Source organism: Volvox carteri (assembly GCF_000143455.1).
Source record: "Volvox carteri f. nagariensis unplaced genomic scaffold VOLCAscaffold_3, whole genome shotgun sequence".
NCBI lineage: Eukaryota > Viridiplantae > Chlorophyta > Chlorophyceae > Chlamydomonadales > Volvocaceae > Volvox > Volvox carteri.
The window spans coordinates 403,117-415,224 of NW_003307546.1; the positions used below are offsets into that span (position 1 = coordinate 403,117).

The following is a 12,108-nucleotide window of genomic DNA, read 5'->3' on the forward strand; positions in this document are numbered from 1 at the left end:
CCGGCGTGCAGAAAAGGAACAGGCGGTACGAACGGCAGTACGATGTTGCCGAACGCCCGCACAAGCTCTCGATCGAATGAAGAGAGGATACAAAGGGCAGGAGAAATAGGAGACGCCGAGACTAGACCTCTGAGGTATCCCGTATTCCGAGCTGTATACGGACGTTGAATCTTATCTGGCGTTACTAGTATTTCCCAGTCCACATCGACTGTTACCCTGCATTGACTGCTACCTTGCTGTTGAAGGCCCCCGTGTTCCCACGTACCCCCCACACGGTATGCGTGTTTGTTTTTTTCATCCATACGGACAATACCCCCATCTGGTTTGGCACGGTTTCGGTCGGGCGGGTGCGGCGGGAATTACGTGTAAGGGTTGTGCCTTGGACATTACCGTAGCCAGAGAAGTCGCCCTTGTTACAGTTTTTAAGTTGTCCGCACCTGGATTTCTCCCAGGCATTGATTGCCACTCCAGGGTACCATTCCCTGATTGATGGGCAGCATAGGACCGCACTCATACGTACAACCAGGTAGCCGCTGATCTGTAGCAGTGATACATACTTTGTTGATTGTATTTATCGTTGTGAAACATATCTACCACGTTCCTCACTCAGCGACAATAGATGACGACGATCGACTCCGTGTCAATAGCATCTTGACATATCCCTGGAACGCAGACCAGATCATACCAAATAGTTATATATGCTGTCGGGCTGTAGCCCAAGAAACCTAATAAACGAATGCCTGTGAGTGTTGTAGTGCGGTTGGCTTCGATTTGTAAAATATGAAGATTCTAACTCCTTCCCACGGTGTACTTTTGAACACGACAGGCCCGGAAACTACTAGAAATTGAGCCGCCTGGTGCGTCCACGCTTTCCCGAATGCTGCAGGTCGAATGCTCATACCCGTAACTGTCCTCACGTTCGTCACCCTTTGTACCGTTGCAGGAGCTGTGCGATATATCCTCGGACTCATTGTTATGCTGGTTGGAGTTGTAAGTTGTGCTTGCCGATACCGTAACCTGGTTAGGAGCACGAAGTCGACCTCCCCCTCCCGCGAACACACCACCACCTTCAACAAGGGACTATGGACCCTTTCGCCCAGCCTTCCATATCCGTTGCGCCTATATCCGGCACCCGATCGATCCCGGCTGAGACATAAAAAACAGTCCCATGCCCGCATACGCCCGTTTGAGCTCGGATTTGTGTCAACGCAGCCTCCATTTCGACGTGTAGCATAACCCCTCCTCTGCTTGTCCCGCAGATCCTCCCGCTTGCGTACGCATTCCTGAGGCGCAAGAACCCCTTGGCGGCCAACTTCCGACCGCTCCGCACATCAGCCTGACGCAGAGTCGGATTTCCATACCCTTATCGTAGCGTGTGTGCTGCCGCCGCCTCGTGCAATAAGGAATTTCTAGCCGCGGAGACCCACAGCAGCCATTCGATTTATCCGCTTTGGATCGCCGCTGCGCAGTCTGCGGTCCTCTTCAACTTTCCTTGTCACCTTGTGCTCTGCCAGCTATACACGCAAGTAAACGCAAATGCAAGGCCTCATGCGTGCCGTGCTGCTCTGCCGCGGCTCTTCCCAAGCCGCCTCCGCTGCTGCTGCGGCAGCTGGGTCGGCCACGTTTGTCTTTCCCGCCCTGGCGGCTGCATCAGCCCATCCCCAGCGCTTTCTTTTCGCCGGCATCGCCCAGCGACGCCTGTCAACCTCGTCCCCCTCTGCCAGCAGTAGCCACGGCCACGCGCACAGCGCTGCATCTACTCCATGCAACACAGTCGGCGATGCTGGCGCTGGTGCGGGTGCCGCCGCGTCTGTTGGTGGCGGTGGTGAGGTCGGGCAGCTGCATGTGACCGTGGAGCCCCTATCCGGGGTGCACGAGGGCGTGTCCATCATCAGTCTGAGCCGCCCCGCTGCGCGCAACGCCATTGGTCGGCAACTGCTTCGCGAGCTGGCTGAGGCTCTGGATACTGTGCGCCAGGAGCGGACCACTCGGTGTGTGCTGGTGCGCAGCGTGGTGCCAGGTGGGGCAGGAGGGGAGGGGCAGGAACGGGGGGGAGAAGGGGGGAGGGGGAGAAGGGGACGACGTCGGCGACAGCGGAACCAGACGTTATCTGGTGAATGCGTACACGGGAGGGAGCGGAAGTGGAAAGGTACAGACGGGCTGGGCGGGGTGGTCGTGAGAATCATGGGGCGGAGAGGACGGGTGGGGCCGGGGGATTTGGAGGTGGCATGGAAGGGCGGAGATCGCTTTGGGTTCCGGCGAGATGATCACCCAGTGTGATGACGGCTCTCAGGAAGGGGATATGCGCGGCAGGGTGGAGGTACTGCAAATGGGTTTCAGCTGGGCGAGGGTGGTCACATGATCTGAACAGGCCGGCAGCGGCGTCCCTGCATACGGACACTGGGAGAAGAAGCCATGGACAGGGCCCCGGGGGCCCTTGGCTGCCAGGATGGCCGGAAGGCCTTCCTAGAATTTGCCCACTTTAGTCGATTTTTACGAGGGCTGGGTTAAGGGCAAACGAGCTTGCGGGGGTTTAAGAGGTAAGCCAGGTTGATATCCAGGGCGCAGAGGGCCGTTGTGATATACATGTATTGGTTTATATCATAGTAAAGGACGGGAAGGACCCGGACTAGGTAAAACCTGCCTAGCGTTTTGCTGCGTGTGCGTGTGGAGGGCGCGTCGAAGTGCGACCGTTCCGCGCCTCTCCCCTCGTTGTATCTTCCGGCATGGGGGCCCATTCTGCCCTCGTCAGCTACACTACTACCTACCCGCTGCCGCGCTCATGACCCATCTGTGTCGCAGCCACCACCTCCACCCCATTCTCATCCCTTGCTGGGCCCCACCCCCACGTCCCTCGCCCCCACACCCCCACACCTCTCCTGGCGACGTCAGGTGTGTTCTGTGCGGGCGCCGACCTGAAGGAGCGGGCCACCATGAGCCAGAGTGAGGCGGCCGAGTTCGTGTCCAGGATCCGCCGCACGTTCACGGAGCTGCAGGTGGGGCGGGAAGGAAGGGGCTGCCGGGAAGGGGGGAAAGGCCCGGGGCGGGGCGGTGTTGGCCACACCTAGCGGCGGCGGCGGCAGCGGACGGTCCCCGCGCTCCCCGGAGGGGGCACCCAAGCACATACGTACATACGTACATGCATACAAACAGGCAGACACGCGGGCGTTCCCGGGGTGTGGATGTAAAGGGGTCACCGTAGTTGTGGAATTGAGGGGGGTCGGGCTTGTGTTAACGCGACTGCTGTTCGGTGTTGCCTTCAGGACCTGCCCATGCCTACACTGGCTGTCGTGGAGGGCCTAGCGCTCGGAGGCGGTGCGGAGCTGGCACTGGCGTGTGACATCCGGGTGATGGGCTCGGGGGCGTCCATGGCTTTCCCGGAGGCCCAGCTGGGCATCATACCGGGCGCGGGGGGTACACAGGTGGGAGATATTGGGGGCCGCCTGCTGGGGGAGGGGAGAGGGCCGGGGGGGGGAGAGGAAAGGACACCAGCACACCAGCGGCATTGCGAACCCGAACACCGGTGTACCGCGTGGCGGGTACGTGGTGGTGGCGGGGTCGGGGTGGGTAAGGAGAAGGCAACCTGGGGGAAGGTGGGTTGCAGCGCATGCGGAGGGCCAGATAACCATACTTGTGTACGTTGTTTGCGACTTGAGGGGTTCGGGAAAGCGCGCGCAAGGAGTAAATGGGCGGAACACTACTACGGACAGAGGCCTTGTGCAAGTAGACGTGCAGTACGGGGCTCCTTGAGTTGGGGGTTCTTGCGTACAAGAGGGCGTCCTTGAAAGCATCATGGAGGCAGCAACGGCCACGGTCCCCACCCACCCGCACGGTCCCCTTCGCTCTCCTCTTCATTTCCTGGCCGCGCCTGAAACCGCTTGCATCGACCCTGAACTGCCTCTGCCCTCAACCCTATGTCCCTCGGCGTCTAATTGGCCCCCCTGTGTCCCACTGCTTCGCCTCCTTGCTCCTGCGGGGGCCCTGGTTCCCCGGTGTGTATGTATGTGTGTGCGTATGTATGCGTGTCTCTGTCCCCCAGCGGCTCCCCCGCCTGGTGGGCGCCAGTCGTGCCAAGGAGCTCATCTTCACGGGCCGCCGGGTGACTGCTGCGGAGGCTCTGGACATGCGGCTGGCGGAACACGTGGTGCCGGATGACCAGGTCGGAGGGGTAGGGGGGAGAGGAGGGGAGTGGCGAGGAGGGGTTGGAGGGAAACGAGGGAGACCGCCCAATCACAGTAAAGGTAATGGAGGGAGGGAGAGGGCAGAGGAGTAGGAGAGCAAGGAACCCCGGACTCGTGCCCTACTTTGCCGGTGGAGCCCGGCCTCGACTGACATGCGGGTCAGTGTGTGAGGGCATTGCGATTGCAGCCTGTTACGTGGTGTCGTGTAATGGCCATTATGGCTTCATTCCGTGTTCACTCGAGGCTGCCTGGGCCTGGGTGGCGCTTCCACTGGTTGCGCAGTCGCCTTGTTCGACTTTTGTGTGATTTCCTTTTTGCATTTCTGCCTCTGTGTGTCATTCGCCCTTCCTTCCTCGCTCAGTCATCCCCTCTTTCGTTCTCTCATTCACTCCGTGCCACCCCGCGTGTGTGTATGTATGTATGTATGTATGTATGTCATGGTGTCAGGTGTACAACCGGGCGCTGCAGCTGGCGGAGCAAATGGTGCGCAGCGCACCCCTATCCCTGCGGCAAGCCAAGGTGTGTAGCGGTGCGGAGGGAGACGCCCATACCTCCAGCAGCCTTTACGTCATGTCGACGGCTGGGTGTAGGCCGCTCTTTGTCCTGTTCGTTCGTTGCCCCTCACGCCGCTGGCATTGCCCTGCCCTCCGCCTCCACCCGGGCCCCTCTATGTGGCCGCCCCCCCACCCCCAGGTGGCCGTCAACCGGGGTCTGGAGGTGGACCTGCACACGGGGCTGGCCATGGAGGAGGCGCTGTACGCGCAGCTGCTACCCACTCGGGACCGACTGGAGGGACTCAAGGCCTTTGCGGAGAAGCGCAAGCCGGACTACAAGGGAGAGTGAGAGGCCTTCGGGCGGCGTAGGGGGTGCGGCCGGGAGGTGTATGTGATGGGGGTGCGTGGGGCTGCGGTGCAACTGCCAATGTTACGGACTGCCAACCCGGACCCCGAGAAGTGCACGGGGGGGAGGCGGAGGGAGGGAGGGCGACTGGGGTGTGTGGGTGGGGCTGGGGGTGTGTGTGAACCAAGGCGGTCCTGCGTATTGGGTGATGTGCTGATGAGGAGGATGGGTTGATGCACCGGGGCGAGGAGGAGGAGGCGGAGGCGGAGGAGCCGCATCGAGCAGCACACGCCCCACGGAGCGACCTCGCTAGCTAAACACGTGGATGTGGCGTGGGTCCAGAGAAGAGGAGGGGGTGTCCTGTTGTGATGTGGGTTAGGTCGGGTACGGAGTGGGGCCTGGGGGTGATGGAGGGGGGGACTTGGGGCGGATTGGGGTTGGCTCGGGGATTGTTCCGTGGCTGGCAGCTTTTTGAGATGCTGCTTGGGTGGTGGGGTGGGATGGGATGAGAACCACCACCTGGGCATCATCATGCTGGGGAGGAGGACGGTATGTGTGTGTGTGTTGAGATTGAGGTTGAGACGTGTTGTGTGTGACTATGTGTGTGTGTGTATCGATGTGTGTGCTTGGGGGGAGTGGCACAATATTGCGGTTGGTGCAATAGCGGACGGTCGCCAGCTGCCTGATGCCGAACCCCGCCCATCCGGTACCTGGGTTTGCTGCACAGCAGGTTGTGAAGGGTGTTTACATGGGCCGCAGCTTAGCGTTGTGTATGCCTTAGCTCCATGTAGGCACTGCTAGTTTGACGCAATATGTGTTGTATTTGGGCGTTTGACGGCTACACTTCTGCCGCCTGCCTTGTTTAGTTTTTTGGCCATGAAACTTCACCGCTGCGCCCCGTGCGGCACCCGGCAGCCTGCATGTGATGTGATGTGCTGCGGGCGCTGCTGCCTCTCAGCGTAAGGAGGGTGGTGCAGGCGAATGGAGCTGCAGGCTTGGGACATTAATAAGGCTGCAAGCCCCTGGGGATGGGGAACTGGATCGCGGGGCAGGTTTCCAGAAGCCGCTCGGTGCTTGGTGGAGAGAGCACCGGAACGGGGGTATTGACGGCTTCCTTCGTTTGTCAAGTCCCCGGGGGAATCCTAGTCGGCGGATCGCGCTTTTTTTAAAACAGCCCAAAGTTGACTGGTCAAAATGGGCAGCTATAAGCCCGCCAAGTTCTTCGTTCCGGCCCAACTAATTCGTTGGGACAGTCAATCATTAGGAATCTAATAGGGACACTCTCATTGCCATAAGTTTGGACGTCACAATTGTCACATAGCCAATCCTACTGCGCTACTGCGACCATACGGGGCCCGCCAAGGTGCATCTACTACTTCTACTACTGCTGTGCGCCTTAGCGGACGACACCAAGCATCAGCTTGCCGAGGCGCGCCGGGTTGCGGCGGTTACCGCCAGAGGCGGAAAGCATCACCACCGATACACTCCTCCCTGCGTGTGCATTCTCATGCCGTACAGACGCAATTAATACATGATGCACACAGAAATAAATCCACTCACAAGGCCATTCGTTTCAATTGCTTTTTAATGTAATTACGGCATACGACGACAAGTAAATAAAGGGTAAGAATGTAAGGGTAAAGGAGCACGCAATTTTGCCTTATCAGCAGTCCAAGTCGTGCGAACACGACACGCACATAAACAATGTCCCACCCTGTCCGCACGCACTGTACAGCACAACCGGAAACCTGCACCCCCCAAAACGTGTCACGCCTCCTCTCCGCCTCCTCACCTTTCCAGCCACGGCGCCATGACCCCCCCAAACACCAAGGCGCACTAAGCCATACACAGCGCCTCCCCCCAGTGCCCCTAGCGGCTTACAAACGATCATAGAGGCCACTCCCCGTGCCCCGTGGCCAAGGGGCCCCCTGCACCTGAAGTGGCATACTCACACCGGGCACACACACGCACGGCCAAAGCAACTAACAATCAGTCAGATACGTGCTCTCGACCCCACACGTAACGAACACATCCTCCACCCCACAACCCAGTACTAAACAGCAGCTCCAAAACTGAGCGTGTCGCCTCCTGAATGAGATACCAAGTAGAGGAGGAGACGAGAGACACACCTGCACTGCTTCTTGGCCCCCCGGCCCTCATCCGGACAGCCAACATATAGCACCCGATTACCTAGGGATGGGATGCGGTGAGCTGTCACAGTGCTCTCTTCCTGATGCCGCCCTGCCGGGTAGAGCTCTAATTAGGAAGGGGCCCCCCTGATTAGGGGCCCTGTAACCCCCTATGGATGCAGCGAGCACGTGCGTGCACCGTACCTGCATTGTACATGTCAGTATCCACGTGTACACATACACACCAACACAACACCCTGCGGGTCGTGACTCGTACATCAGCAACTGCGCATGTTGACGTCAGTCGCCTCTGCAGTCGATAAATCGAACAACCTCAGCGAAGGTTTCTGCCTGCAACACCAACGACGGCTATGTAAGCTATATCACCCCTACCATCATCCCGCAGCGAAACCCCTGAGGAAGCTGTGTGCTTAGAAATATGTACTTATGTATGCATGTATGTATGTCGCGCACGCCTTCAGTCCTAGAGACCAAGGGCACTCTTGGACAGCCGAACATCTACTCGTCTGAACGCCGTGGGCCTTATCGTTTCATGTACGGCATATCATTTTCTTGGGTCCGTGTGTCTGCGTCGCCTTGTGTATGTGTGCACGCGGGTACCCGGGCGCCCCGGGGTTGCACTCCCGGAACGGCGCAAGGCCACCACACGGACCCCACATGGGCCCGCAAGGAGGGGAGCAGGGGGGTGGGAGAGGGGGGGGGTTCCGAACCCCCCGGGGTAGCAGCGGCTGGACAGATGGATGGGATAGATGGCTGTACGGATACACACGGCGGGACCTAGGACACTGACCGCCTGATAGCCCTCCTGGTGGGCAAAGGGGGGTGTACGATATCACCTAGCACCACAACGTACCACAGCGCTACTTCAACACTCACTCTTACCGTCAGTCTTGCTGCAAACAACAGAAACGTCAACGACTCATTGAAAGGCCTCTAAAGCCACCTCCTTGCCACCTGAAAGCCACCGTGACATACACACACACAAAAAAAATGCACATACATACGTACACACATACAAAAGGCACTGAGATACCAGGGCATTATCTTTGGACGCCCCGCTTCTCCGCTTCAGGGCCCCTCCGCCTCCTCTCCATGCATTGCAGCACGGTTTCTTCTCCCCTCCCCCCCCTCGCGGAGCCCCCCCCCTCCCCTCCGCCAAAACCCTCCCTGTCCGTCTCCCCGCGCCCACACCCCTCCGTCACCCCCGCACCCGCACCCGCACCCGCACCCCTCCCACCCAACACCCCGCTCTCCCGGGGAGCGGGGATGAAGCGGCCCCCTTCAGGGCCACAGCCAGCATAAAAAGACAACAAACTAATCACAACACAGCACAACACGAGGTACGACACAGCGCGCAACAGGAAACGGGCCCCTCACCACCTGGCCGCGGTGGGGTGCAGCCGCAGCGGTGGTGTGTGGTGTGGTGGCTGCAGTCGGCGCATCAAGCCGGTATAAAGAGGCCGCGTCCGGCCGGGGGCTCCGGCCCTCCCATCCGGCCCTCCTTTCCCCTCTCCCGTACCTCTCCCCCCTCTTGTACTCCTTTGTAAGGGGGCGGCTGGAGGGGAGGGTAAAGGAGAAGGTGCTAGATCCCGCAGAAAACACCCACCCAGGCACGAGCACCGACACATACCCACTCATCCTACCCTTCCAGCTGTCCCCCGCAATCCCTCCCCCCATCCAACCAGGCAGCCCTCAGCCCACCGCCAATACGCTCCATTACTTCAAATCATGCCCACACGCAATTACGGAGTGCGCTAAGGAGGCTAAGGAGGCTAAGGGGGCTGCTCAGATAATCACCAACCTTACCGCCCAGGGCGCCTTACCCCAGGCCACTGTCGCCATATCTCCCCCCACTCCCTCCCCCTCCAGCTCAGCTCTCCCTCCTCTACCTACACCCCCCACCCGACCCCACGAACCCTCGCCCACTTACCCTCGCCCAAGCATTACCGAGCACTCACTGGCATGCGGCACACCGTCACAAGCATCACCTTTCCTTTCCACTGAGGACCCCCACCCCCGCCCACCACCACATCCCACCACCACCACATCCTCCACCCGCACCCCACCCCAATCCCACCCCTACCCACTCTACCCGGGCCCCCCCCCTAACCCCGGCAGCCCTCATGAGGTCGGCAACCGACTGGAGCTCGCAGTCACCTCCAGCGCCAGGTCCTGTTCCAAAGCCGTCTGGTGGATGCTGTTCTTGCGACTCAGGGCGCTGGAGGGCCGACTGGCGGCCAGGCTGCCGCCCGCAGACGTGCCCGTGGTGGTGCGGATCAGCCCCGTCATGGTTCGCACCAGAGGGTACTCATGAACAGAACTGGCAATGGTGGCGGCCTTCTTCTTAGCGGCGGCACCGCCACCGCGGGTCATGGACTTTGTGGGTGCCAGGTGGGGCCCCCCCGGCGAAGGCGGCGGACCCTCCTTCGTCCCCTCGAGTGCATCGCGAACCTGACCGCGTCGAAGACCCGTCGGAGACATCTTCGACGCGCGGGAGACGTAAGATAAAATGTACTCGCGTACGGCTTCGGATAGGTACGGGTTGTCAAAGCGCTTGACGCGGAATGACACGTCGATAATGGCGGAGAGGAAGCCCTCGTAGGTGAGCACGGGGGCGGCGGTGTTGATGGCGTTGGGGTCGAGCTTGGCGTAGGCTCGGAATACGGCCTCGCAGTCCCTCGGGTGCAGCATCTTATGTGGCTGTGTAACTGCCGACACGCGGCTGTTGGAGCGCGGGTCCGAGGTCTCCGTTTCTTTGCAGAAGAGCATCCATTGCTGGAAGGCCAGGCTGGGGGGCCAGTAGGCGGCGAAGTTGTTCTCGAGCTGCACGGGGGGCGCGGGGGGAAGTCGCGGGGAGTGGGGCGTGGGGGAGCCCGGTAGGGGCAGGAAGGGGCCGGGGAGGGCGGAGGCGGCCGAGGGGCTGCGGGCCCTCGAGGGGGAGAGAGCGCCGCGGCGGGGGACGAGGGCGTGTGCGGGGATCTGGTTGACGTGGTGGTTGGGTAGGTGGTTGGTTGGTTGGTTGTTCGGTCGATTGATTGATCAGTTGATTAGTTCATGGGTTGGTTAGGTTGTCGGTTGATGGGTTGGATTGTCGGTTGAGTTGTCGACATAGTTGGTTAGCATGGTTGGTTAATGTGTTCGTTGGTTTGTTGGCATGGTTGGTTGATAATTTGTTGGTTCAATGGTAGCCATGGTTTGTTGTCAGTTGATCAGTTGGCATGGTTGGTGTTAAGTGGCCATTTATTAGTTGACAGGGTTGGTTAAGTTGTCGATAGTTGGTGTGGTTGGTTGACGGGTTAACGGATCAGTTTGTTGGTGGAAGAGGGGAGGAGGAAGAGGTATAGGAGTTGGGGAAAAGCGTTGTCGGGATTTGGAAAAAAATAAAAAAACGTTGTAGACCGTGTCGATGGGGGAGGAGATGGGGGCAAGGGGAGAGAGGTAGATTTTCATGAGAACGACGAATCACTTCAAGATCAATAAATTTACAAAGAAATTCTGCACACACAATCCAGAACGAAAAATATCGTACCAAATAAGACATACATGCATACATACATACATACATACATACATACATACATACATACATACATACATACATACATACATACATACATACATACATACATACATACATACATACATACATACATACATACATACATACATACATACATACATACATACATACATACATACATACATACATACATACATACATACGTACCTGCGCGTAATATAAAAACACCGCTCGCAGGTCGCCATGGTAATGGTTGAGCACTTTCTGCACGGCATACGATTCGCCAAAGGGGTTGGTTTGCCCTACAAACAGCTTTTGCACCCTGTCGAGCACCTCCTGCATCCCAGGCTCCATCTCCCCCTCTCTCAGGGTGGTGGCGTAGCGCTCGGCGATATCGGAGAACTGCAGCAGCTGCCGCTTGAGGGCGGCTACAGCCGTGGTCTCCTCTCTGCAGGATAGTCGGGTCGGGGAAGGGCATGGGATGGGAGACCGGGGAAAAGGGGAACAACACAGACAGACAAAACAGACACAGAAACCCTCTCCCTTTTCGACACCCATTTCTTCTCTCCCCCCAACCACACACACACACACACGCAGACCCACTTGAGCCTCTCCGTGAGTCTCTGCACCTCGGCCTCCAGCTGCTCCGCCCTCCGCTTCACCGACACGTCCCGCTCGTGGCACTCCTTGAGGGCCGTCATCACGGTGCCCCGCTCCCCGTCCAGAGTGGACTGCAGGGAGTGCGCCCGCACCTCCAGCTCGGTGATGCGAGCCTCGGCCTCCGTGGCGCGCTGTGGGGGGGAGGGCGGGGGGGGCAATGGGGGGCAGGGGGGCAGGGGGAAAGAGGTGACGCCTGGCCTCAGTTTGAGGGGCAATGATGGCTGGCTGGGATGGCAGGGCAGATAGAATGAATCACGTTAAGAATATGGATCGAAGGCTAGGCAATATACATACCTACCTACCTACCTACCTACCTACATAATAACATACACATACATACATACATATACAGCATACGCAGCCTCACCTTGCGCTGCTCCTCGGCATCTTGTCGTGCGCTGTTCAGATCCTGTCTAGCCACCAACAGGGAGGACTGCAGCTCGGATACACGGTGGTCAAAAGCAGCTACCAAGAGCTCCTTCTCGCGCTCCAATTGCCGTACCTGAAAAGTACGATAACGGTACGACAGGCAGCAGAAGCAAAAGAGCACGTGCTCCTTCACGTCCGCGGCGGCGGCGGCAACAGCGGCGGCAGCAGCGGGGCGCAAAGCAATCGCGACCCCGGCAACCGGGTCCCCCGACCCGAGCTCCGTACCCCCCTCCGTACCCCCCCCCCGCACCAACCGCCCCGGAAGCGCAAGGAGCCAGGCAGCCCTCCCCGCACAGCCCCCCACAACCCCTTTCACGCAACCCGGGGC

The 12,108-nt window shown here is 59.3% G+C and overlaps 3 protein-coding genes across 3 annotated transcripts in view; 2 read left to right on the plus strand and 1 right to left on the minus strand.

Annotated features, from left to right (window-relative positions):
- Nucleotides 1–736: 736 nt before the first annotated feature.
- On the plus strand, nt 737–1,340 carry VOLCADRAFT_115926 (uncharacterized protein; the record flags this gene model as incomplete). The annotated part of the gene is made up of 4 exons (XM_002946310.1): nt 737–742; nt 827–857; nt 944–990; nt 1,260–1,340. The coding sequence occupies 4 exons, from the start codon at nt 737–739 to the stop codon at nt 1,338–1,340; spliced, it is 165 nt and encodes a 54-aa protein (XP_002946356.1).
- Nucleotides 1,341–1,845: 505 nt separating this feature from the next.
- VOLCADRAFT_32282 (uncharacterized protein) lies at nt 1,846–5,024 on the plus strand (the record flags this gene model as incomplete). Its single annotated transcript, XM_002946311.2, has 6 exons — nt 1,846–2,020; nt 2,893–2,996; nt 3,264–3,422; nt 4,040–4,168; nt 4,629–4,700; nt 4,875–5,024. Coding segments are annotated over 6 exons (789 nt in total), but the record flags the coding sequence as incomplete, so codon positions are not given.
- A 1,986-nt stretch (nt 5,025–7,010) lies between these two features.
- VOLCADRAFT_115928 (uncharacterized protein) overlaps nt 7,011–12,108 on the minus strand; it is a gene marked incomplete at both ends in the record, with an annotated part of 8,662 nt that continues 3,564 nt past the window's right edge. The window contains 6 exons of the mRNA XM_002946478.1: nt 7,011–7,109; nt 8,549–8,551; nt 9,329–9,994; nt 10,899–11,139; nt 11,295–11,482; nt 11,719–11,853. Of these exons, the coding sequence (XP_002946524.1) occupies nt 7,011–7,109; nt 8,549–8,551; nt 9,329–9,994; nt 10,899–11,139; nt 11,295–11,482; nt 11,719–11,853 (1,332 nt within the window). The remainder of the gene's footprint in view (nt 7,110–8,548; nt 8,552–9,328; nt 9,995–10,898; nt 11,140–11,294; nt 11,483–11,718; nt 11,854–12,108) is intronic.